At 47.0% G+C, this 24,949-nt stretch overlaps 1 protein-coding gene across 2 annotated transcripts in view; it reads left to right on the top strand.

Moving 5' to 3' along the window:
* GLG1 (golgi glycoprotein 1) overlaps window positions 1–24,949 on the top strand; it is a 619,378-nt gene that overhangs the window by 273,547 nt on the left and 320,882 nt on the right. For both annotated transcript variants that reach the window (XM_069217558.1, XM_069217559.1), the window contains exons 12-14: window positions 21,935–22,072; window positions 22,189–22,275; window positions 22,701–22,763. In XM_069217558.1, the coding sequence (XP_069073659.1) occupies window positions 21,935–22,072; window positions 22,189–22,275; window positions 22,701–22,763 (288 nt within the window). The remainder of the gene's footprint in view (window positions 1–21,934; window positions 22,073–22,188; window positions 22,276–22,700; window positions 22,764–24,949) is intronic.

Genomic DNA, 24,949 nt, shown 5'->3' with positions numbered 1-24,949 from the left:
GGCGAATGCTGCTCTTTCTATCAGTTTACCCATGAAAGGTCTGTTTGTGATTGATCTGTAGTTGTTGGGGTCCTGCGGGTCTAGGTTTGTTTTCTTTAATAATGGTCGTATGTATGCCTTTTTCAGGTCTACAGGCAAAGTTCCTGTAGTTAAAGAGTTGTTGATGATTCTTCTTACAGTTGTGGCAGCAGAAGTAGATAAAAGAATGTTCTTGAAGATTTGTGGTGGACCAGGGTCAGAAGGGCAACCGGAAGGCCTGCTTTCTTTGACCAAATCCATAAATTCACCTTGGGATATTTGTTGGAAGGACTGTAGAGGCTGGGTTGGTTTATCCTTAGAGGGTATTTTAGGAAAGGGGTTGGTGCTAATGGTTTTCTTCTGTTTTAAATAGGAGTCCAATGTATCTGCCTTGGTTGTGTAATGAGTTGCCAGTTTGTTTGTGAAATCTTGAGTAGTGGGATGACTCCTTCCAAGTATGTAGGTTTTCGAAATTCATTGAGAATTTTATAAAATTCCTTGGTTGTAGATTTAGCATTTTGAATTCTGAGTAGTACCTTTTTTTGCTTTTTTGATTTTGTATATTCTGTTTCATAATGTACAATTAAATACAGATCCCATTAAAGGTGATTTTTTTATTTAACACCTTAATGTCTACTCATAAAGAGTATCAGTGTCTCCCTGTACTCGCAGGCATGCTTAAACATGCAGAAGATATTTTTTAAAGAACCAGTAAAATCCAGAATTATTACACCCAGGGTGGATACAAAAATATAAACCTGCACCCTCTGGTCCAGTTTTTATTAGAACACAACTACCACCTGACTATATGGAGGTCAGTACATCGAGAAAGCGAACCAATAGCCAGTCTACAGGGGATGCTCCCCCTCAGACAAAAAGTTGCAAATTTGATGCAGCAGGTAAGAGTGGCAACTCAAGCTGCTAACCATGGGAGGATTGCAAACTCTCAAGCACTCCTTGCAAGGTATGATAGAGCTCATTGGGATCAAATGGAAGACTGGTTGCAGTATCTTCCCCCAGAGCATCAAAAAAGGGAACAAGTAGTAGTGGAAGGGCAGGCTATTTCCAATAACCAAATCTGATCCACTATAGATGCAGCGGATACAGCAGCAAGGGGTGTCAACACCAGCATCATCACTAGAAAACATGCATGGCTAAGGGCTTCAGGTTTTAAGCCAGAGTTACAACAAGCAGGATTAAATATGACCTTTAATAAACAACATTTATTTGGGCTAGATTTTCATGCCACAATAGAGAAACTCAAAAAGGACTCCGAGACAGCTAAAGCTATGGATAGCGTTACACACTATACCTACTCTTGGGACTTTTCGTAGGCCACAGTTTAGGGGTGGTTTGAAATCATCAAACACATAATCAGCCACATCTCAACATAAAGAAGAGCCACACTTCTACAACAGAGATTCCTTTAGAGGCTCATTCAGAGGAAATATAGAGGAAGAGGTAAATTAACCGCTCCAAGAGGTACCTCAACAAAACAGTGACTTCCTACACATCCATACAGAGCATACATCTCCTGTGGGAGGAAGACTGGAAAACGTTTACCCACAATGGCAAAACATTACTACAGATTAATGGGTTCTATCAGTTATCCAACATGGCTATTGTCTAGAACTCATCTCTGCTCCACCAAACATTCTCCCTCGTTCACACAAACTTACTCTGAACCATCTCAATTTATTAAAACAGGAGGTACAATCACCACTACTCCAAGGTGCCATAGAAGATGGTACCTATATCCCAATAGGGGTCCGGATTATATTCACTATACTTCCTCATACCAAAGAAAGATGGTACTCTCAGACCAATCAATTTTAGATCTCAGACCCCTCAATCTATACATCCTTCCAGAACACTTTCATATGGTCATTCTAAAAGGCATAATTTCCCTACTACAAAAACAGGATTACAGGACTGCATTAGATCTCAAAGATGCTTATTTCCATATTTCAATACATCCAGCACATCAAAAATATCTAAGATTTTTATACCAGGAAAGCACCACCAATTCAAAGTGCTACCATTCGGGGTAACAACGGCACCAAGGGTATTCACCAAATGCCTAGCAGTGGTTGCAGCATTCCTCAGAAGATAACACATGCATGCCTTCCCATATCTGGATGACTGGCTCATAAAAGCCAGTACGTTTCAAATCGGTCAACAACGTACACAGTAGACATCCTACACAATCTAGGTTTCACAATCATTTATAAAAAAAATTCACGTGCAGCCGGCACACATATACAACAGAATTGCCCCGAGATGCGGAACACTCCATCAGGATTAGCAAACCCAACCCAGTGAGGATTCAAGCATTTCACAGTCTCACCTCAACTACAATACAGCCACACTTATACAGTAAAGTTGATGATGAAACTATTGGGAATTATGGCATCATGCATAACAATAGTACCCAATGCAAGACTGCACATTAGGCTACCACAACAGTGTCTTAACAATGGTCTCTGGCACAGGGTCCAATTCAGGATCTAGTGTTGTTGGACTACCAGACTTATAACTCTGCAATGATGGAATCATACCAAGCTATTAACGGGGCGGTCCTTTCAGGACCCTGTGCCCCAGACCATAATCACAACAGATGCATCAGTGATAGGTTGGGTAGCTCATCTCAACAACCTCACTATACAAGGGGAATGGGACTCAATCCACCAAACTTATCACATTCACTTGGAATTACTACCAGTGTTCCTAGCACTCCAAGCTTTTCAGACACAAATCCCCCCCCACAAGACAGTGTTAATAAGGACAGACAAAATGACCGGCAATGTATTATCTGCAAAAAACAGGGGTGAGGGGAGCACTCATATCAATTGTCCCTTTAGCACAGACAATTTGGAAATGGGCAATTCACAATCGGATTCAATTACTGGCAGAGCATATGCCAGGGATACACAATCAACTAGCCAGACCTCTTAAGCAGGGCGCAGCAACAAATATAAGAATTGGGGATTCACCCACCCGTGATTCAACAGTATTCCAAATGAGGGGTACGCCAGACATAGACCATTTCACCACAAGAGAAAACGTAAAGTGCCAAAACTTCGCAGCCAGGTACCCACACCCCCAATCCAAAAGTAATGCTCTATGGATCAGTTGGTCGAGGATATTTGCTTACGCTTTTCCACCTCTCCCACTAATTCCATTTCTCATCAACAAGATCAGTCACACCTTGCTCACCATGATACTCGTAGCTTCTACCTGGGCACATCAACATTGGTACAGAACCCTGTAGGATCTGTCTGTAGTACCACATCACAAACTACCAAACAGACCAGATCTTTTGACTCAATCCCAGTATACTCACCAGGTGATTTGGCTCCTGAAGTCATAGAATTTGGCTACTTAAAGCTTACATCTTAATATGTGGATATTCTAAAGGAAACACTCCACCCTACAACTAGACAGTGTTATGCAGCTAAATGGAAGCGTTTTTAGTACTGTCAGCCCAAAACCATTAACCCAGTTAAAGCTTCAGTACGGGATATTATTTGCTATTTGTTACACTTAGAAAAAAGCAATTGTTGCATACTGCTGTATTAGAATCCATTTAACAGCAATAGCTACTTACCTCTAAAACAGACAGCATACTTCCCTGTTCAGGATTCGCGTTATAAAGGCTTTTATGAAGGGTCTTAAAAGGATTATTCCACCTGGAGCTCCATCAGCTCCTGTCGGGAATCTTAACATTGCACTCACAAGACTTAGGGGTTCACCATTTGCACCCATGCATTTTTGCCCTCTTCAGTTTTTTTCATGGACGGTTGCCTTCTTAGTAGTAATCACTTCTTTAAGAAGAGTTAGTGAAATTCAAGCATTAACTCTAGAATAACCTTTCTCTCAAATTTACAAAAATAAAATAATTCTTAGGACAAATCCTAAATTCCTACCAAAAGTGGTTTCACCATTTCATATCAGTCACTGGAATTGCCAGTCTTCTTTCCACAGCCAGATTCAGTTGCTGAAAGAGCTCTTCACACCCTTGATGTTAAAATAGCTTTCATGTACTATATAGATAGAAGAAAAAAGTTTCAGGAAATCTAAGCAACAATTTGTGGCATTTCAGCAGCCTCACAAAGGTAATACTATTTCAAAATGTGGATTAGCCAGATGGATAGTAACATGTCTTCAAACTTGCTATCTTAAAGCTAAAAGACAGTTACTAGTAACTCCTAAAGCACATTCCACTAGGAAGAAAGGTGCTTCAGTGGCATTTTTAGGAAATATACCAATGGCAGATGTATGTAAAGCAGCCACATGGTCTACACCACACATTTACTAAACACTACTGTGTTGATGTGTTATCTCGCCAACAAGCAAACATTGGACAGGCAGTGCTTAAAACACTATTTCAAACTACTCCAACTCCTGCAGGGCAGACACCACTTCCTTTAGGAGGGGACTGCTTTATAGTCTATGCAGAGCATGTGTGTCTACACCACACATTTACTAAACACTACTGTGTTGATGTGTTATCTCGCCAACAAGCAAACATTGGACAGGCAGTGCTTAAAACACTATTTCAAACTACTCCAACTCCTGCAGGGCAGCCACCACTTCCTTTAGGAGGGGACTGCTTTATAGTCTATGCAGAGCATGTGTGTCTACAACTACACATGCCATAGAACAGAAAATATTACTTACCCAGTAGACATCTGTTTATGGTATGTAGTGCTGTAGATACACATGCACCCTCCCTCCTCCGTGAAAGTCTGAGGCTGTTGTAGGAGTATATATTGTAAATATGTATATACATTGGATGGACATCTCATTTCTTTACTGTATATGTACATAAACACTTTACTTCACCCTCCTGCGGGAAAACAATCTAACAAAGGACTCGATGCCCATGTGCAGTATCAGCGAGAGGAGGAGTCACTCAGTCCCGTGCCTCAGGGAGAAGTCAGTCTACTGGGTAAGGAACATTTATTTATATATATATATATCTCCTAGGGGAGGGCCAAACCATATACTAAAATAGTGGAATGCGAAGGGAAGTCCCCCACCCAAGGATGAGGAGAGCTGGGAGAGCTCTGGACCCCAAAAGGTGAGTACCTTAGTGAACCCCCCCCCCCGTGACCAGGATAGCAGAGGTAAGTACCTGGTCTTCCCAAGGACTAACAAGAGGACTTAGAAAATGGATTGTGTAAGAACCGGGCCAGACCAGAGGAACCCAAAAGTGGATTATGGAAGAAGGCAGCAGAGTCCAGTCCACGATGGAGTGCCCAGTCGAGGCAGGAGCCACTACCCACCCTTCTGTGGATGAAGATCCGGGTCAATGGCGGCAATGAGAATATCCACTGTGGAGCCCAGAAGCTGCAGAGGAGTTTTTGAGCTGTGCAGATGTCTCATGTCGATTGCCAGGTTGCAGGTGGTCAGTGGTGAGGAGAATCACCAACAAGCCTTGGCAAAGGGATGCAAAAGAAGAGTTGCAAGGCTGAAGATGACCAGCAAGGTTCTGCAGACTCGACCCTTGGAGGGTAGTCCGGGCTGACCCTCTGCAGTCGGCAGAAGCAGTTGCAGCCCCCACAGGCAACAGGTACAGTAAGTTGCAGTGAGGCCCAATCAGCACATATGGAGAGGAGTCCCATGTCGCTGGAGCAGCACAGGAGAGAATGTTCTTGGCAGGATGAACTGCTGGAGGCTGGGTCTACTCAGAGCCTGAAGATCCCTTGGAGCAGGAGACAACAAGCCTTGGTTGCTGCAAGAGATGCAGTGCACTGGGGTTCTGTCCTGCAAGGAGAGGAAAGGGCTCACCTTCTCCCAAGTTGGACAGCGGGCAGAGAGGACCAATGGGACCACTCTAGACCACCACCTGTGATGCTGGATCCACACAGTTCCAGAGGAGAGCAGATCCAAGCAGCCACACGTTGTTGCTGTAGGTGCCTGCAGATGCAGGGAAGTGACTTCACTCCAAGGGAGATTCCGTCTTGCTTCTTGGTGCAGCTGAAATTTTGCAGACCCCAGAGGATGCACAGATAGGGAATTGTTGCAGTTGCTGGAAGGAGCCAGGGAAACAATGTTCCATGGCGAGGTTGTCTAGGGAGTTGCAGTCTTGTTGATTCCTGAAGTGTCCATTTGTGGTTCCAGTGGCCAGTAGCAGAAGTAAACGATGCAGAGGAGTCCTGGTGGAGTCTTGCATGTTGTATGAAGCTGGCCTGGTGTGTAGTGGGTACCTAAGGTACTTACACCTTCTACAGGTCCAGGTATCCCCTATTAGTGAAATGTAGGCAGTGTCTAGAAGCCAGGTTCTCTAGAGGTAGCTGTGGATGAGCAGCCAAGGCTTATCTAGGAGACATGCAAAGCTTATGCAATACCACTGTAGGCACACAGCACTTAAACACATGTAAGAAACCACACAGTGTTACCATAATAAAGTATCTTTATTATGGTAACACCACACCAAAAATCCTCTAGATGCAATGCTCCCTTAGGAGGTAAGTAATACATAAGATGTATACACTAGTGCTAGAAATAAGCATAAGAATAGTTTGAAAACAGTGCCAAGCAATGTCAAACACAATAGAGAATGGTGACTGTAAGGAAATGCCTCCTTGGCATGGTTACCCCCTGACTTTTTGCCTTTGCTGATGCTATGTTTTGAATTGAAAGTGTGCTGAGGCCTGCTAACCAGGCCCCAGCACCAGTGTTCTTTCCCTAACCTGTACTTTTGATTCCACAATTGGCACACCCTGGCATCCAGATAAGTCCCTTGTAACTGGTACCTCTAGTACCAAGGGCCCTGATGCCAGGGAAGGTCTCTAAGGGCTGCAGCATGTATTATGCCACCCTAGAGACCCCTCACTCAGCACAGACCCACTGCTTACCAGCTTGTGTGTGCTAGTGAGAACAAAATGAGTAAGTCGACATGGCACTCCCCTCAGGGTGCCATGCCAGCCTCTCACTGCCTATGCAGTATAGGTAAGACACCCCTCTAGCAGGCCTTACAGCCCTAAGGCAGGGTGCACTATACCATAGGTGAGGGTACCAGTGCATGAGCACTGTACCCCTACAGTGTCTAAGCAAAACCTTAGACATTGTAAGTGCAGGGTAGCCATAAGAGTATATGGTCTGGGAGTCGGTTTTACATGAACTCCACAGCACCATAATGGCTACACTGAAAACTGGGAAGTTTGGTATCAAACTTCTCAGCACAATAAATGCACACTGATGCCAGTGTACATTTTATTGTAAAATGCACCACAGAGGGCACCTTAGAGGTGCCCCCTGAAACTTAACCGACTATCTGTGTAGGCTGACTGGTTCCAGCAGCCTGCCACACTAGAGACCTGTTGCTGGCCCCATGGGGAGAGTGCCTTTGTCACTCTGAGGCCAGTAACAAAGCCTGCACTGGGTGGAGATGCTAACACCTCCCCCAGGCAGGAGCTGTAACACCTGGCGGTGAGCCTCAAAGGCTCACCCCTTTGTCACAGCACCGCAGGACACTCCAGCTAGTGGAGTTGCCCGCCCCCTCCGGCCCCGGCCCCCACTTTTGGCGGCAAGGCCGGAGAAAATAATGAGAATAACAAGGAGGAGTCACTGGCCAGTCAGGACAGCCCCTAAGGTGTCCTGAGCTGAGGTGACTCTAACTTTTAGAAATCCTCCATCTTGCAGATGGAGGATTCCCCCAATAGGGTTAGGATTGTGACCCCCTCCCCTTGGGAGGAGGCACAAAGAGGGTGTACCCACCCTCAGGGCTAGTAGCCATTGGCTACTAACCCCCCAGACCTAAACACGCCCTTAAATTTAGTATTTAAGGGCTCTCCCTGAACCTAGAATTTAGATTCCTGCAACAACAAGGACTGCCTAGCTGAAAACCCCTGCAGAGGAAGACCAGAAGACAACAACTGCCTTGGCTCCAGAAACTCACCGGCCCGTCTCCTGCCTTCCAAAGAACTCTGCTCCAGCGACGCCTTCCAAAGGGACCAGCGACCTCTGAATCCTCTGAGGACTGCCCTGCTTCGACGACGACAAGAAACTCCCGAGGACAGCGGACCTGCTCCAAAAAGACTGCAACTTTATCCAAAGGAGCAGCTTTAAAGAACCCTGCAATCTCCCCGCAAGAAGCGTGAGACTTGCAACACTGCACCCGGCGACCCCGACTCGGCTGGTGGAGAACCAACACCTCAGGGAGGACCCCCGGACTACTCTACGACTGTGAGTACCAAAACCTGAGCCCCCACAGCGCCGCCTGCAGAGGGAATCCCGAGGCTTCCCCTGACCGCGACTCTCTGAAACCTAAGTCCCGACGCCTGGAAAAGACCCTGCACCCGCAGCCCCCAGGACCTGAAGGACCGGACTTTCACTGCAGAAGTGACCCCCAGGAGTCCCTCTCCCTTGCCCAAGTGGAGGTTTCCCCGAGGAAGCCCCCCCTTGCCTGCCTGCAGCGCTGAAGAGATCCCTTGATCTCTCATTGACTTCCATTGCGAACCCGACGCTTGTTCTAACACTGCACCCGGCTGCCCCCGCGCCGCTGAGGGTGAAATTTCTGTGTGGGCTTGTGTCCCCCCCCCCCCCCCCCCCCCCCGGTGCCCTACAAAACCCCCCTGGTCTGCCCTCCGAAGACGCGGGTACTTACCTGCTGGCAGACTGGAACCGGGGCACCCCCTTCTCTCCATTGAAGCCTATGCGTTTTGGGCACCACTTTGAACTCTGCACCTGACCGGCCCTGAGCTGCTGGTGTGGTAACTTTGGGGTTGCTCTGAACCCCCAACGGTGGGCTACCTTGGACCAAGAACTGAACCCTGTAAGTGTCTTACTTACCTGGTAAAACTAACAAAAGCTTACCTCCCCCAGGAACTGTGAAAATTGCACTGTCCACTTTTAAAATAGCTATTTGTGAATAACTTGAAAAGTATACATGCAATTGAAATGATTCAAAGTTCCTAATGTACTTACCTGCAATACCTTTCAAACAAGATATTACATGTTAAATTTGAACCTGTGGTTCTTAAAATAAACTAAGAAAATATATTTTTCTATAACAAAACCTATTGGCTGGATTTGTCTCTGAGTGTGTGTACCTCATTTATTGTCTATGTGTATGTACAACAAATGCTTAACACTACTCCTTGGATAAGCCTACTGCTCGACCACACTACCACAAAATAGAGCATTAGTATTATCTATTTTTACCACTATTTTACCTCTAAGGAGAACCCTTGGACTCCGTGCATGCTATTCCTTACTTTGAAATAGCACATACAGAGCCAACTTCCTACAGTGACCCTGGGGGAGCACAAACCATATACTAAAGAAATTGAATGTAAGCGTCAGACCCCCACCTAGGTAAGTGGAGTTTTTAGAGGAGTGTTGGGGGTACCAGGAAAGCACAAAACTACATACCGCAACACCCCACAGCGACCAGGAAAGAGTAAATTACTAGATCACCCACTTAGAAGAAAAGAAGAGAAAGGCAAAACCCAAAGATGACTGTAAGAAACCAGTGGTGGATTCCTGAAGCGGAAGACCTGTGGAAAGAGGAGACCAAGTCCCGAAGACACAGCAGAGTCCAGTGGGAGCAGGATCCCCGATCCACCAAGCTGAGGCTGCAGGAATTGGTCGACAGTGAGTAAGAAGAGTCAGCACTGCATTTGGGTTAACTTGTCTGGATTCCACCAACAAGCCTTGGCACAAGCAAAACTCGCAGTTGGCAAAAAGTGGTGCTGCCGGGGACCAGCAAGGCCAGGAGGACTCAACACAAGGGAGGGAGTTAGAGGGGGACCTCAGTGTCGCAGAGAGCCCACAGAAGCACAAGCAGCACTCGCAGGAGTCCCACAGGATGAGGATGCAGAAGGGGCAAATGGAGCCTACGCAGCAGTACGAAAAGGAGTCCCACGCTGCAGGAGTGCCACTCGGGGAGCTGTGCGTCGCAGGATGGAATGCTGGAAGCCGGAGCTACACGATGCATGAAGAGACCCCTTGGAGAAAGTGCCAACAAGCTTTGGCACCTGCAAAGGACGCAGGGCATGGGGTACTGTCCTGCGTGGGAAGGCAAGGGTTACCTCCACTAAAGTTGGACAGCTGGCAGAGAAGACCAAGACTACTGCTCTGGACTACCACCTGTGATGCAGGATCCACGCAGCTCAGGATGAGGGGAGATCCACGCAGCAGGTCATCGTTGCAGTAGGTGCCTACGCGTGCAGGGGAGTGACTCCTTCACTCCAAGGGAGATTCCTCCTTCTTCTTATGTAGGCTGAAAAGTTGCTGTCTCGAGGATGCACAGCCGGGGAAATGTTGCAAAGCTAGCAGGAGCTGTGGAAACAAAGTTGCAGAAGAGTCTTCTTTGTGGATTGGGTACTGTCCTGCGTGGGAAGGCAAGGGCTTACCGCCACCAAAGTTGGACAGCTGGTAGAGAGGACCATCTGTACCACTTCTGACCACCACCTGTGTTGCAGGATCCACGCAACTCTGCAGGAGAGGGGATCCACGGAGCCGGTCATCGTTGCTGTTGATGCCTGCATGTGCAGGGGAGTGACTTCTTCACTCCAAGGGAGATTCCTTCTTCTATCCTGTGCAGACTGAAGACAGGCTGTACTCCGAGGATGCATGCCTGGGGAAATGTTGCAAAAGCTGAAAAGAGCTGTAGAAACTAGGTAGGTAGGCAGGCAAAGTCTTCGTTGTTGCAGATTGTCGGGTCATGGAGAGTCCAGATGTAGTTTCTTTGGTCAGAAATTGAAGTAAGGGATGCAGAGGAATCCTCCTGGAGTCTTGCAAGCTGAATCTGTGTACTACCCAAAAGAGAAACCCTGAAGGGGAGGGTGGAGGGCGGTCACCTAGCTTTGTGACAACCTATCAGGAGGGGGCTCTGACGTCACCTGCCTGACCTCTCCACTCAGATGCTCCTAGAGTTTCCGTCCAACCTTGGATTCAAGATGACAAAACCCAGGGACCCCCAGGAGGAGCTCTGGGCACCACCCCTGGAGTGGTGATGGACAGGGGATTTGTCACTCCCCTTTCCATTGTCCAGTTTCGTTCCAGAGCAGGGACTGGAGGTCCCTGAACTGGTGTAGGTGGGTGTAAGAAGTTGGCTCTGTATGTGCTATTTCAAAGTAAGGAATAGCATGCACAGAGTCCAAGGGTTCCCCTTAGAGGTAAAATAGTGGTAAAAATAGATAATACTAATGCTCTATTTTGTGGTAGTGTGGTCGAGCAGTAGGCTTAACCAAGGAGTAGTGTTAAGCATTTGTTGTACATACACATAGACAATAAATGAGGTACACACACTCAGAGACAAATCCAGCCAATAGGTTTTGTTATAGAAAAATATCTTTTCTTAGTTTATTTTAAGAACCACAGGTTCAAATTTAACATGTAATATCTTGTTTGAAAGGTATTGCAGGTAAGTACATTAGGAACTTTGAATCATTTCAATTGCATGTATACTTTTCAAGTTATTCACAAATAGCTATTTCAAAAGTGGACACAGTGCAATTTTCACAGTTCCTGGGGGAGGTAAGTTTTTGTTAGTTTTACCAGGTAAGTAAGACACTTACAGGGTTCAGTTCTTGGTCCAAGGTAGCCCACCGTTGGGGGTTCAGAGCAACCCCAAAGTCACCACACCAGCAGCTCAGGGCCGGTCAGGTGCAGAGTTCCAAGTGGTGCCCAAAACGCATAGGCTAGAATGGACAGAAGGGGGTGCCCCGGTTCCGGTCTGCTTGCAAGTAAGTACCCGCGTCTTCGGAGGGCAGACCAGGGGGGTTTTGTAGGGCACCGGGGGGGACACAAGCCCACACAGAAATTTCACCCTCAGCAGCGCGGGGGCGGCCGGGTGCAGTGTAGAAACAAGCGTCGGGTTTGCAATGTTAGTCTATGAGAGATCAACGGATCTCTTCAGCGCTGCAGGCAGGCAAGGGGGGGCTTCCTCGGGGAAACCTCCACTTGGGCAAGGGAGAGGGACTCCTGGGGGTCACTTCTCCAGTGAAAGTCCGGTCCTTCAGGTCCTGGGGGCTGCGGGTGCAGGGTCTTTTCCAGGCGTCGGGACTTAGGTTTCAGAGAGTCGCGGTCAGGGGAAGCCTCGGGATTCCCCCTGTAGGCGGCGCTGTGGGGGCTCAGGGGGGACATGTTTTGGTACTCACAGTCGGAGAGTAGTCCGGGGGTCCTCCCTGAGGTGTTGGTTCTCCACCAGCCGAGTCGGGGTCGCCGGGTGCAGTGTTGCATGTCTCACGCTTCTTGCGGGGAGTTGCAGGGTCTTTAAAGCTGCTCCTTGAAACAAAGTTGCAGTCTTTTTGGAGCAGGTCCGCTGTCCTCGGGAGTTTCTTGTCTTTTTCGAAGCAGGGCAGTCCTCAGAGGATTCAGAGGTCGCTGGTCCCTTGGAAGGCGTCGCTGGAGCAGAGTTCTTTGGAAGGCAGGAGACAGGCCGGTGAGTTTCTGGAGCCAAGGCAGTTGTCGTCTTCTGGTCTTCCTCTGCAGGGGTTTTCAGCTAGGCAGTCCTTCTTCTTGTAGTTTGCAGGAATCTAATTTTCTAGGGTTCAGGGTAGCCCTTAAATACTAAATTTAAGGGCGTGTTTAGGTCTGGGGGGTTAGTAGCCAATGGCTACTAGCCCTGAGGGTGGGTACACCCTCTTTGTGTCTCCTCCCAAGGGGAGGGGGTCACAATCCTAACCCTATTGGGGGAATCCTCCATCTGCAAGATGGAGGATTTCTAAAAGTTAGTCACCTCAGCTCAGGACACCTTAGGGGCTGTCCTGACTGGCCAGTGACTCCTCCTTGTTATTCTCATTATTTTCTTCGGCCTTGCCGCCAAAAGTGGGGGCCGGGCCGGAGGGGGCGGGCAACTCCACTAGCTGGAGTGTCCTGCGGTGCTGTGACAAAGGGGTGAGCCTTTGAGGCTCACCGCCAGGTGTTACAGCTCCTGCCTGGGGGAGGTGTTAGCATCTCCACCCAGTGCAGGCTTTGTTACTGGCCTCAGAGTGACAAAGGCACTCTCCCCATGGGGCCAGCAACATGTCTCTAGTGTGGCAGGCTGCTGGAACTAGTCAGCCTACACAGATAGTCGGTTAAGTTTCAGGGGGCACCTCTAAGGTGCCCTCTGGGATGTATTTTGCAATAAAATGTACACTGGCATCAGTGTGCATTTATTGTGCTGAGAAGTTTGATACCAAACTTCCCAGTTTTCAGTGTAGCCATTATGGTGCTGTGGAGTTCGTGTTTGACAGACTCCCAGACCATATACTCTTATGGCTACCCTGCACTTACAATGTCTAAGGTTTTGTTTAGACACTGTAGGGGTACCATGCTCATGCACTGGTACCCTCACCTATGGTATAGTGCACCCTGCCTTAGGGCTGTAAGGCCTGCTAGAGGGGTGTCTTACCTATACTGCATAGGCAGTGAGAGGCTGGCATGGCACCCTGAGGGGAGTGCCATGTCGACTTACTCGTTTTGTCCTCACTAGCACACACAAGCTGGCAAGCAGTGTGTCTGTGCTGAGTGAGAGGTCTCCAGGGTGGCATAAGACATGCTGCAGCCCTTAGAGACCTTCCTTGGCATCAGGGCCCTTGGTACTAGAAGTACCAGTTACAAGGGACTTATCTGGATGCCAGGGTCTGCCAATTGTGGATACAAAAGTACAGGTTAGGGAAAGAACACTGGTGCTGGGGCCTGGTTAGCAGGCCTCAGCACACTTTCAATTGTAAACATAGCATCAGCAAAGGCAAAAAGTCAGGGGGCAACCATGCCAAGGAGGCATTTCCTTACAGTGGGTTTATGCACAGAGGGCACCAAATATGCCTTTCAAAGCATACCACTGGCTTTTGGAGGCTACCTCTCCCATGTTCAGTATCCCCATTTCCAAATGGAGAGGGTGCAACAGCCCTCTCCCAAAGGAAATCCTTTGTTCTGCCTTCTTGTGCTTGAGCTGCTCAAGCAACAGGAGAGCAGACACCTGTCTGAGGTGGCAGCAGCTGCGGCTGCCTGGAAAACATCAGAAGGCTGTAGGAGCAATGCTGGGGGTCTTCTAAAGTATTGGGGGATGATTGACATGTTTGATACCAAACATGCCTAGGTTCGGAGTTAACATTATGTAGCTGGACATTGGTAGTGACCTATGTCCAGTACATGCGTAAAATGGCATCCCGCACTCACGAAGTCCAGGAAAATGGGACTGGAGTTTGTGGGGGCACCTCTGCTAGTGCAGGGGTGCCCTCACACATTGGTACATGCACCCTGCCATCTGGGCTGAGAGGGCCTGCCAAAGGGGTGACTTATAGTGACCTGGTTCAGTGACCTATAGTGAACAGATGCATGCGCCCGGTTCACGCAGACTGCAATGGCAGGCCTTCAGAACCTTTTGCATGGGCTCCCTATGAGTGGCAGAGTAACTGCTGCAGACCATATGACCTGGGTACCTAGGTACCATTTACTAGGGGCTTACATGGGGGCACCAGTATGCCGATTGTGGGATGAAATGTTACCAGCAAACAAATTTAAAGGAGAGAGCATAATCACTGGTGTCCTGGTTAGCAGGATCCCAGTGAACACAGACACACTGAAGCAGGCCAAAAGTGGCTAGAAAGAGGCTACTTTCCTACACATGTTGAGTCTGAGGACCCACCCCCCAAGGGAGTCCCTAAATAGCCCTAACGGGGTCACCATACAGAGTGACCAACCCCCTCTCAGAGCAGGTCACTGACGTCACCTCATGTTCTGACCACTCAGATGCTCCCAGGGGCCTCTGCATATCTTGGTTGGATAACAGGTCTGCTGTTGTTCATGGGAGGTCTTGAGTCTTTTTCGAAGGCAGACAGCCCTCCTAGGTTTCTGGAATTACAACTGCAGGACGAGTTGACTTTGGTGCACATTCGGTGAGGAACACACACAGGCTAGCTGGGTTGTACCAAGTTAGCTGCTTCTTTTCTCCTTCTGATGTTGCGGCTCTTTTGGTGTCCTTGGTCTTGTTAAGTCATCAGGATCTGCTTCTTTGGTACCTGGGGCTCCTTTAAATACTGAATTTAGGGCATTAGGGGTGTGTAAGGTAGTAGCCAATGGACTACTGACCCTTCTAGTCACTATGCCCCTTATATGACCATTTCCTGTGAGAAGTGGGCATAAACCTGTCCCAGAATTCCTAAGTATGCCATCGCAAAGATTGCTACGTATCAAAAATTGTGTCCACCTCGCAGTAGCCCCCCCTTAGGGGTGGTACTAGCCTGGACGTGACGCGCCTACCTGACTAGCTAATTTTCTTACCTGTCCAGGTGCCAAATGAGCTCTGGACAGGGGGTGGGGGTGGCTTCCTCTCCTTGTGGGAGGGAGCCAGATTCACATTTCAAAGGCAACAGCCCTTTGAGTCTTGCTGCCTTCGGAAGGCTAATCAACAGGTCATCCTGTGGGAGGAGGGGTTGTTAGACAGTCTTCCCAGGCAGGATTTATTTCTGAGCCTCCTGAGAGAAGGCTCTCACCCTAGGGTGCAGAATAGTGTCTCGGGTGGCAGACTGGTAGAAACCAGTACATGAGCACCCCAGAGTCTGGTAAGGTTTCAGGGGGCACCTGTAAGGTGCCCAATGGGTGCAAGTATTGGTAAATCCAACACTGACATCAGTGTGGGTTCACAAATAAGAGATGTTTGATACTGAACATCCCTATTTTCAGTGAAGCCATCAGGTAGCTGGGGAACTGGTACTGACCAGTGTCCCGCACATGCATTAAAATGGCTTCGCTGGTCACGTACTGTCTGAGAATTAACAAAGACATAGCAGGAGCATATCTGGTTGTGCAGATATGCCCTCACATATAATAGAATGCACCTCCTGCCTTAGGGCTGTAAGGCCTGCTAGAGGGGTGACTTGGATATATTGCATGCAGTATTAGGAGACATGGCCCACAGGCTGTGTACAATGTCTTGTTTTCACTTTTGTCTGCACCGAGACATGCAGCCTGCAATGGCATCCTGTGATGTGCTCGGTGAGGGATCCTTTAAAGTGACACAATTCATGCTGGAGCCCTTAGGTACCCTCTTTATTACTCCAGGCCCTAGAGAGTGGTAAAGGGTTTGCCAGGTGGGGTAACAACCTTGCACTTTTGGGAAAGATCTGGCACTGGGGACATGGTTAGCAGGAACACAGTGCACTTTCAGTCGAAAGCACATCAGATACTAGGCAAAAAGTGGGCGATAATCATGTCGAAAGAGGCACTTTCCTACATCTACACTTCCCTAAACGCCCCTAAATTCAGTACTTGGGGGAGCTTGTGGCATCAGAAAAGCAGATTCCTGCTGACTGATGAAGAACACTGACGAGCCACAAAAGCAAAGACTGAGGAAACACCTGACTTGGCCCCAGCGCTGCATGCCTGTCTGCTGTTCCTGCAGATTTGTACCAAAGTCGGCTTGTCCTCCAAGCTACTGCACCTCTAAAAACGCTTGGGAGGTCTGCCTGCAACTCAGACCCAGGAATTCCTGTGGAGCAGCGGCACTGCTTTCCTGCATCTTGCAAGCACCCAAAGAGATCTGAGAGGCCTCCGAACTGCAAAAACCTGTCACCAGAAAGCAGTACTGCACCCGTGCAGGCTATCCAGAGTTGAAGTGGGCCAACAGTGCCAATGTGGACCCCCAGCCTTCTAGAGACAGAGCCCACCTTGGACTTGCCCACTGTAGACTCCCCGACGCTGCCAGCAGCCTCTGGCTATAGGCCCCCTCAACTGCGAGTGCTCCCACTGGAGAATACCTGAAATCTCAGGACACCTCTACACCTATTGCCGCTGGTCCATGGAGAAGGACGTAAGATGTTTCCACATCCCCGAACATCTCGAGACTTGAACCCAACTGTTGGTTCTCCTCGAATGGACTCCGTCCAAACATGCAACATCTTTTAAACTGGACCGATCCCCATTGACTAACATTGGACACCCAACGCTGTACTGCACCTCCGCACCCTTCCACCTCAGTGCTGCCTGTTGAGACCTGTTGGTGTGGTCCTGCCACATGCCCCCAATGCTTAGGTCCAGGAGATTGGTCTCGTAGGTCACTGTACTATACCTATTTGCCGTATTTGTTTTTCTTCCATAGCATAATATTGAATCTTCCAAAAATTGCACTTAATGTTGACTTTTCAAAACCGTAAAGATTTTTCTTGCAAAATGTACTTATCGGATTGTATGGATTCTGGTGCCTAAAAATCTATAAAGATGATAGTTATTTTTGTAAATTTGTATGGATCTCCTTATTGAGTCATAAGACTCATTTTTTGACTGTATTTGCAGATCTCTTACACTTCTGTTTGATAAGCCGAAGGCTGCTTGGCCACAATACCCCCTGAAAGAGCACCTGGGGATTACTAGAACAAGCCCCTGTCCACTGGTAAGGGAACCACCGGACTCTTTGCAAGATGTTTCCTTTTGATATATCGTATAAAGAGCCAGGTTTTCCTACACTTGCCTCTGTAGCAACCTACGACTAATAGGAACCCCCTGCCCCCCAACGAGATCCTTCTGCAAAGACCCCTATGCAGTAAATGTACTTTATTGATTGAAAGTCATTATCATGCAAAAGCTCATTGATGTTTTTGGTGACCCCACTGTGAATAATTCTGTGCAACAGTACTTTTATTGCTTTAAAGATTTTCCGGCGTTGAAACAGAAGTGTTGTATTTTTCTAAAACTCATCTGGAGTTTTTTCTTGAGTGTCATTTATTGACACTGTGTTCCATAAATGTTTAGCACTGCCCCTTGATAAGCCTAAACTGTTTGGCCACACTACCACAAAAGAGCATTTGGCAGTATTATTTTAACCCCTGTAAATTAATAAGGGTCTCCTGGACTATCTGCATAATCTCCATACATTAGGTACACTAAATAGATAGCCAGATTCCTACAAAGTCCTCCATCGAATATACCACCAAAATCATTCAATCACTATCTACAAATGCTATGATCGTAAGTCAGCACTCTTCTGCAGAAGAATGAGAGTTCCTCCCAAACAACGAGGAACTGGTATTTACTCCCAATACTTTCTAGTGAAGAGGAAAGGGCCCAGAAACTAGTTTGGATCGATTTGTGATTTAAAACTGGTTAAGTCGATTTGGCAAGAGTTTAGAATGCTGCCACTGCATCAGCGCTCTCCCCAATTATACCAGTGCGTGTTGTAATAAGAACGTGGACCCAGTAACCTGCCAAGAAGATATCATTCTTCCATACTTAGTCTATTTAGGAATATCTGACTTGCAATTCTCTTCCATAAAGATTGATTAGGCAGCTCTTACTGCCTACAGGTAATGTCCTTCACAGACCTTTTTTTTTTTTCCTTCAAAATCCCTGTTATCTAAGATTTTTTTAGAAGGGTTAGAAATGTTTTTCCTCCCATTAGGTGTCGTCCTCCCTGGGAGCTCAACATAGTTGTCTCATGCAGGACCCTTTTGGACCCATTCACAAATCTTCCTTGCAGCATCTTTCCTGGAAAACCATTTTCTTTGTGTCAATACTTAGGGTTAGTGAAGTCCAAGCTTTGTGTTCTCAAAAACCTTACACTTTTTTTTTTCCCTATAAAGTAGTGATGGGGCGCTCCTACATTCCTTCCAAAAGTAATTTCTGATTTTGACGTCAGACGATCTCCTTACCAAACTTCTTTAAGCATCCTTCCACTCGGGCTGAAAGAACTCTCCACTCGCTTGATGTTAGACGAGTCTTACATTTTTTATTTAGACAAAACGCGAGACTTGCTTACATCAGATCAATTGTTTGCAAATTATAGCCTGGCCCTGTACAGGTATGGCCACTTCCAAACAATCCATCTCCCGATACTACCAAAAAGCCAATAAGTATTTCGCTGCTGGCCCTAAGGCTCATTCTGCTGGAGCAAAGCAGCTACTGCCGATTTGATAAGAAATGTCCCTATATCTGAAATTTGGAAAGCATCTACATGGAGATTTATTCACACGTATACTAAAAGCTACTGTTTGGACTCGGATGCTCTAACAGACACTCAAGTAGGACAAGCCTCCTTGATGAATTTGCTTTATTTGGTCGTTTGATTGTTCCTCTGTCTTCTCCACCGCTTTTGGTGGGGATGAGCTCCACGACGCAGGAATCCACGACAAGGCCCTGGACTGGATCACCTCCTCTCTCTCTCTGACGGAACACAGAGTCCGCCTCCCTCCATTCCTATCTGAAGCCACCAAGACCATCTGCGGCGTACCACAGGGCTGCTCCCTCAGCCCTACACTCTTCAATGTCTACATGGCACCGCTCACCAAAATCGTCCGATCTCATAACCTCAACATCATCTCTCACGCCGACGACACCCAGCTGATCCTCTCCCTCACCAAGGACCCCGCTACAGCCAAAACCAACCTCCACGAGGGCATGAAGGCTGTCGCCAACTGGATGAACAGTCAAATAAAACTAAACTCAGATAAGACAGAGGTCCTCGTCCTCTGCCCCACCACCTCCGCTTGGGATGCCTCCTGGTGGGCGCCCTCGCTGGGAGCCGCACCATCGCCCACGAACCACACCCACAACCTGGGTTTCATCCTTGACTCATCGCTCTCCATGACCCAACAAGTCAACACTATCTCATCCTCCTGCTTCAACACCCTCCGCATGCTCTGCAAAATCTACAGGTGGATCCCTACCGAAACCAGAAGGATGGTTACCCAGGCCTTCGTCAGCAGCAGACTGGACTACGGCAACGCTGTCTACGTGGGAACCACAGCAGCTCTCCGGAAAAGACTGCAACGGATACCGAACACCTCTGCATGCCTCATCCTCCACATCCCCTGCCACAGCCATATCACAGCCCACCTGAGAGACCTACACTGGCTTCCAGTCAACAGAAGGATCACATTCAAACTCCTAACCCACGCCCACAAAGCACTCCAACGTCAGACCAGCATATCTCAATGATCGTCTCACCTTCTACACCCTGAACTGTCAGCTCTGTTCCGCTACCCTCACCACTGTCCCACGCATCCACAGGCCAACAACCGGTGCCAGATCTTTCTCCTACCTTGCATCCAAGACCTGGAACACCCTCCCCATCCACCTACGGCAGACCAAGGACCTACTGACCTTCAGGAGACTCCTCCTGAAGACCTGGCTGTTCGAGCAGTAGCAACCCCCCCATGACTGACTATTGTTGGACCAATTAATCACTGCCACATCTAGTCAAAAAGAACTGAAGCAACTGCCCCCTTTTGGGCATGGTGGAATAACTGTGACCTCTGCGCCTTTAAAAGCACAGACACCTTTTTGTTCTCACATAATGGCAGCCTACAGGGCTGTTCTGCCCTGCTGTCCTTCATCTTTTCTCTTACAAAAAAGGATCTGTGCAAGAGATTTAAACTGTTTTTTTTTTTTTTTTTTTTTTTTTTTTACAAAGTATTGATTGTTAAATATACATATGTATGAGTTTCTTGACAACTTTTTTTTTTTTAAGTACAATCTGAAGAAGTTTGGCTGTTGTAGCCTTCCTTATACGCTTCATAATCTTAAGTGTTTCTACAGGCTTTCTTTCTTGAGAAAGGCAAACATCTACACCTAAGATATACTATGAAGAAGTGCTCCTGTATCTCTCGATGTGGGCACGATTTTCAGTGCCTATTACCTCCATGTAGCTTGCCCCTGGGAGAGAGAGAAATGGAATTACAGGTAAGAAACCATTCCTTCTCACGTTTCTAATTTGTTCTCTCTTGGAGCCACTATGCAGCTGCCCTCTGCAACTCTACTCTCAAAACAGCCCCCCCCCTCTCCTCTTAGCCATTACTTCGTCCAGGAGGGTTAAGGAGCTTCAACTTCTGTCAGTTCTCCCTCATTACACTAGCTTTTTCCCTGACAAACTGGTCCTTCGGGTGCATACCTCTTTCCTGCTGAAAAACTACCCCCACCCCCTCTTTCCATGGCAATCAAGGTATCACTCTGCTTACCATTTTCAAATTGCCTCTTCCCTTCAGGAAAGGGGAGAGACTCCATCTCCTGGACCTGAAGAGAGCTCTTTCGTTTTACATTGATAGCACCAAAGGCCATCTAGTGGACAATCCTCTCCGTCTGGGTCACTGGAGCGAAAAAAGGCCAAGGCTGTGCAGAAGAGGACAGTCTCTGGATGGAGTGTACTACACACTAAGATGCCATAAACATGAGCTAAAAAGCAGTCCCCTGAGGGATTGCGGTCCCATTCCACCAGGGCCAAAGCTACTATGTCTCTTGACACGTGGGGTACCTGTCCTGGATGTCTGCCAAGTCAATGGGTGTACCTCCTCATGTTCATGAAGCACTACTGCTTGGGCGGTCAGGTCCTTCGAGCTTGACGTGCCTGTTCCGCCCTCCAGGGCATTTTGTTTTGAGCCAGTTTGCAGACTCCCCTCGTGGAATTTATTGCTTGGGTAACTAATACTAAATAATCACAAAAGAAATAGATATCAGTGCGCCGGGTTGGCACCTATATGAACATTGCGACTGCAAGTGTGATTCGGAGCAGAATTATGCCACCTACTGGTGTATAGAGGTACTGCTCAAATTTTTCCAGATAGTCTAATGCACTGGAAATATTCTAAGATGAGTAACCTGCGGATAGATAGTCTCTACCAGAAAAAGTGCACCAATGGTAAGTAACTTCTTGATTATGGTTTTGAGACTGATTACAGTTAGGTTTGTGCTTTAAATCTGTGATCAGACTGTCATTTGCACACATATAAAGTTGGTGATTTATTTACATTTTGTATAGTACTAGTAGGGGTTGGCTCCAGTAGAAGCTCATGCTTGTGTGGTTGTGCTCAGAAGATAAGATGGCTCTTTTGAAGCTGTTTGTTTCCAATGTGATAAGAGCATCTCAGCCCTGGTCTATTCTTGCTAATTGACTTTTGGGTGAGCAGGATTGTATTTGTTTTCTTTGGGCATGTGCAAGATATTATGTCAGCTGCTCTTCTACTCTTATTTTTGTCTCTGTCTACAGCTTTCACGAGAGTGTAGGGCAGAAGTCCAGAGAATCTTGCACCAGAGGGCAGTTGATGTGAAGCTGGATCCTGGTCTCCAGGACAAGTGCATGCTTGACCTTGGCAAATGGTGCAGTGAGAAGACAGACCCTGGACAGGTAGGCTGCTGTCTTCACCGAGGAGTTTTTGCTTCACTGTACATTGTAAACTATATAATTTCTTTGGTCAAATTTGTGTGAAGTGTCAAAGTTTATATATTTTTGTTTTTTTACAGGAATTAGAATGTTTACAGGACCACCTTGATGATTTAGCTGGTGATTGCAGAGAGGTTGTGGGAAATATGACTGAGCTGGAGGCTGAGGTAAGGAGGCGGCACCTCTTGCACAAGACATTTAGTAAGCAATATATTTGTTGGCGTTTTGCAACATTGAACCTATTGTGAAGTAAGCTTGTATTTGCTTGCTAGAGCTCTAGCCCTTATGTACTTACTGGAGTGTTACCTGTAGCATGTGCCTGATATGTTTTAATATATAACATCTTCTCAAATAGGTGTTGTCAACTCTTCCCACTCCTGCTCAGTGGCACCTCACACATATTGCCAAGTCGTCTGACTATTAGAACACAGGTTTAGTGACTACGGTCAGGCTTTAGGGGACATAAATTCTGTAGGTGGCCTGAAGTCACAGTTGTGGATAGAGATATCGCCAAACATGTGAAATATGTTTTATTTAAAAAAAAAAAAGAGAAAATGGTTTAGTAAATTTATGAATTCCTTTTTTCCCCAAGGATATTCAGATTGAAGCATTGCTGATGAGAGCATGTGAACCCATCATTCAAACCTTCTGCCACGTAAGTTTACTTAGTAATATGAAGCCTGGTGTGTTAATCTTTTATTGTACAAACTGAAACAACAAAAGTAGTATAAATCATGGAATAGTCTCTGTGCAGCCTTTTCACACATCCACAACCTTTCTCTCGAAGTGGGCGAAGCAGTTTATTTTAACATAACATTGTGTAGAACTTTGGAGTTTCCTAAGGATCTTTCTAGGACTCTTTTAGTAGTTTGTGTAGATGGTCACCCTTGTTATTAGTCCATTATCTGAGTACTATTTTGGAATTTGTCAGTCACTGTCCATAAATCCCTAAGCAGCGTCAACATGAAATAACCATGCATAAATATAGACATGTTATCTTTTCCTGGCTATTTAAATGGTGAAACGTATTGTGTCTGAGGCTAAGTCAAATAAAGAGGTAGAGGTTAATGTTTCATGAACAGAGCCAACATCTACTACAGCCATGGGAAGTGGTGTTAAACAACAAGGTGATCACCGATTTCGCTTAGTGTCTAGAGAGGCAAGCAGACCTCGATACTACCTTAACTTTGTTTCCTTCATCAACATAGTTTGTAATTCCCTGAGCTACAAGCGACCACCATTATAGCAGCCAAAAGTATTTTTCAAGACAATTTTTTTAGGTTGAGCATAGCAGCACGCAAGCACTACTTTTTTCTGACGTGTTGGTATGTATCTGGGCTTTTAACCAAGCCCAAGTCTATCACTCGTTCATGGGATTGGCTTTCAAAAATCCTTTGTTTTTGTTGGTAACTGCTTTACGTTTGTCTCTCAGGGCAGTTTTGTTGCTGCCTTGGCCATCGCCCTGTTACATAGATAACTGCACTTTTGCTGATAACTTCGACTGAGAGCAAACTTATTTTTCCTTTTGTCTCTGCCTTTGTGCTCACAGCAGCACTTTCAATCTGCTTGCTTACGTCAACTGTTTTATTTTTTATTTTCAGTTTGTGTGGCAAGAAAGGTCCAGTTAGCAATTTACAGCCCTAGTAGCTCTACCTCGAGCAAATGCGAGACACATTGCATTGTAAATGCTTGTTTTATGATTCCTGTGATTAAAAATGGCCCAGAAGACCTCAATAAATGTTTCCCTAGTTAAGAACCACCACCTTCCAACCCCACTGCAGGGAGGTGGGTTCTGGTTGCAGTACCCCACAACATTTTGCCTGGTTCTGAGATGCAAATTTGAAGTAATCTGGGTTCCTGCTAACAAGGTCCCCTGAGCCAGTGTTCCTTTACTAAAACAAGATACCTGATCATTTGATCTCCAAGTGACCAGGCCCTTCAGCAACTCCTAAGTCCATAGTAAATGGCACCCCTGTTACCTAGAGCATGGGTAATGAAGAGGACCCTTCAGAACTGCAGCACAACTTGTGCTGTCTGAGGGACAAAGCACTAACCTTAGGCTGCTTGACAAGATACTCCCAATATTGAAAACATGCCATGGCACACACTTGTGTGCCATGTCCCCATAAACACTGCTTGTAATATCTGTACGTCACACCTAGAGAAGGCCTTCAGCCCTAAGGCAGGTTGAATTATGTTACAAGTGAGGACATATATGCAAGAGCAAATATGCTGTTACCATGCCTTTGTCAATTCTTAGACGTAGTAAGTGTGCAGGGAAGCCATTTAAAACACATGTGCTGGGCACTGAGTTCCCCAGCTATATGATGGCTTCTCAGAACCTAGGGATGTTTGGGATCAAACATCTCCTTAATAAACCCCCACTGATTCCAGTGATGGATTAATGCATGCACCCAGAGAGTACCTTAGAGGTGTCCCCGGAAAAATCTACTGCCAACTGCTGGTGAGCTTACTGACTTGTTCTGGCCAGCCTGCCACCAACAGATGAGAATCTGACCACCCAGGGTGAGAACCTCTGCTCTCAAGAGGTCAGAAACAAAAGCCTGTCTGGGCTGGGGTGTTATGCATCCCTCCCCACAGGATGACCTGCATTCCAAGCCAAAAGCTTCAAAGAAGCCCACTGGCTTTGGTGTGCAGATCTGGCCTCCCACAGAGGAAGATGCTGTCCCCCCTGCAGCCCGGTCCCAGGGCCCATTTGACACCTGTTCCGGTGGGAAAATTAGCTAGTCAGGTAGGCGTGCCACTTCCACAGTACGAGCAGCCCTAAGGTGGGCTACTCCAAGGTGAACACAACTTTTCAGAAGTAGCCATCTTTGTGAT

Source organism: Pleurodeles waltl, chromosome 12, assembly GCF_031143425.1.
Source record: "Pleurodeles waltl isolate 20211129_DDA chromosome 12, aPleWal1.hap1.20221129, whole genome shotgun sequence".
In the NCBI taxonomy this organism is placed as follows: Eukaryota; Metazoa; Chordata; class Amphibia; order Caudata; family Salamandridae; genus Pleurodeles; species Pleurodeles waltl.
This window is presented reverse-complemented; position numbering and strand designations above follow the sequence as displayed.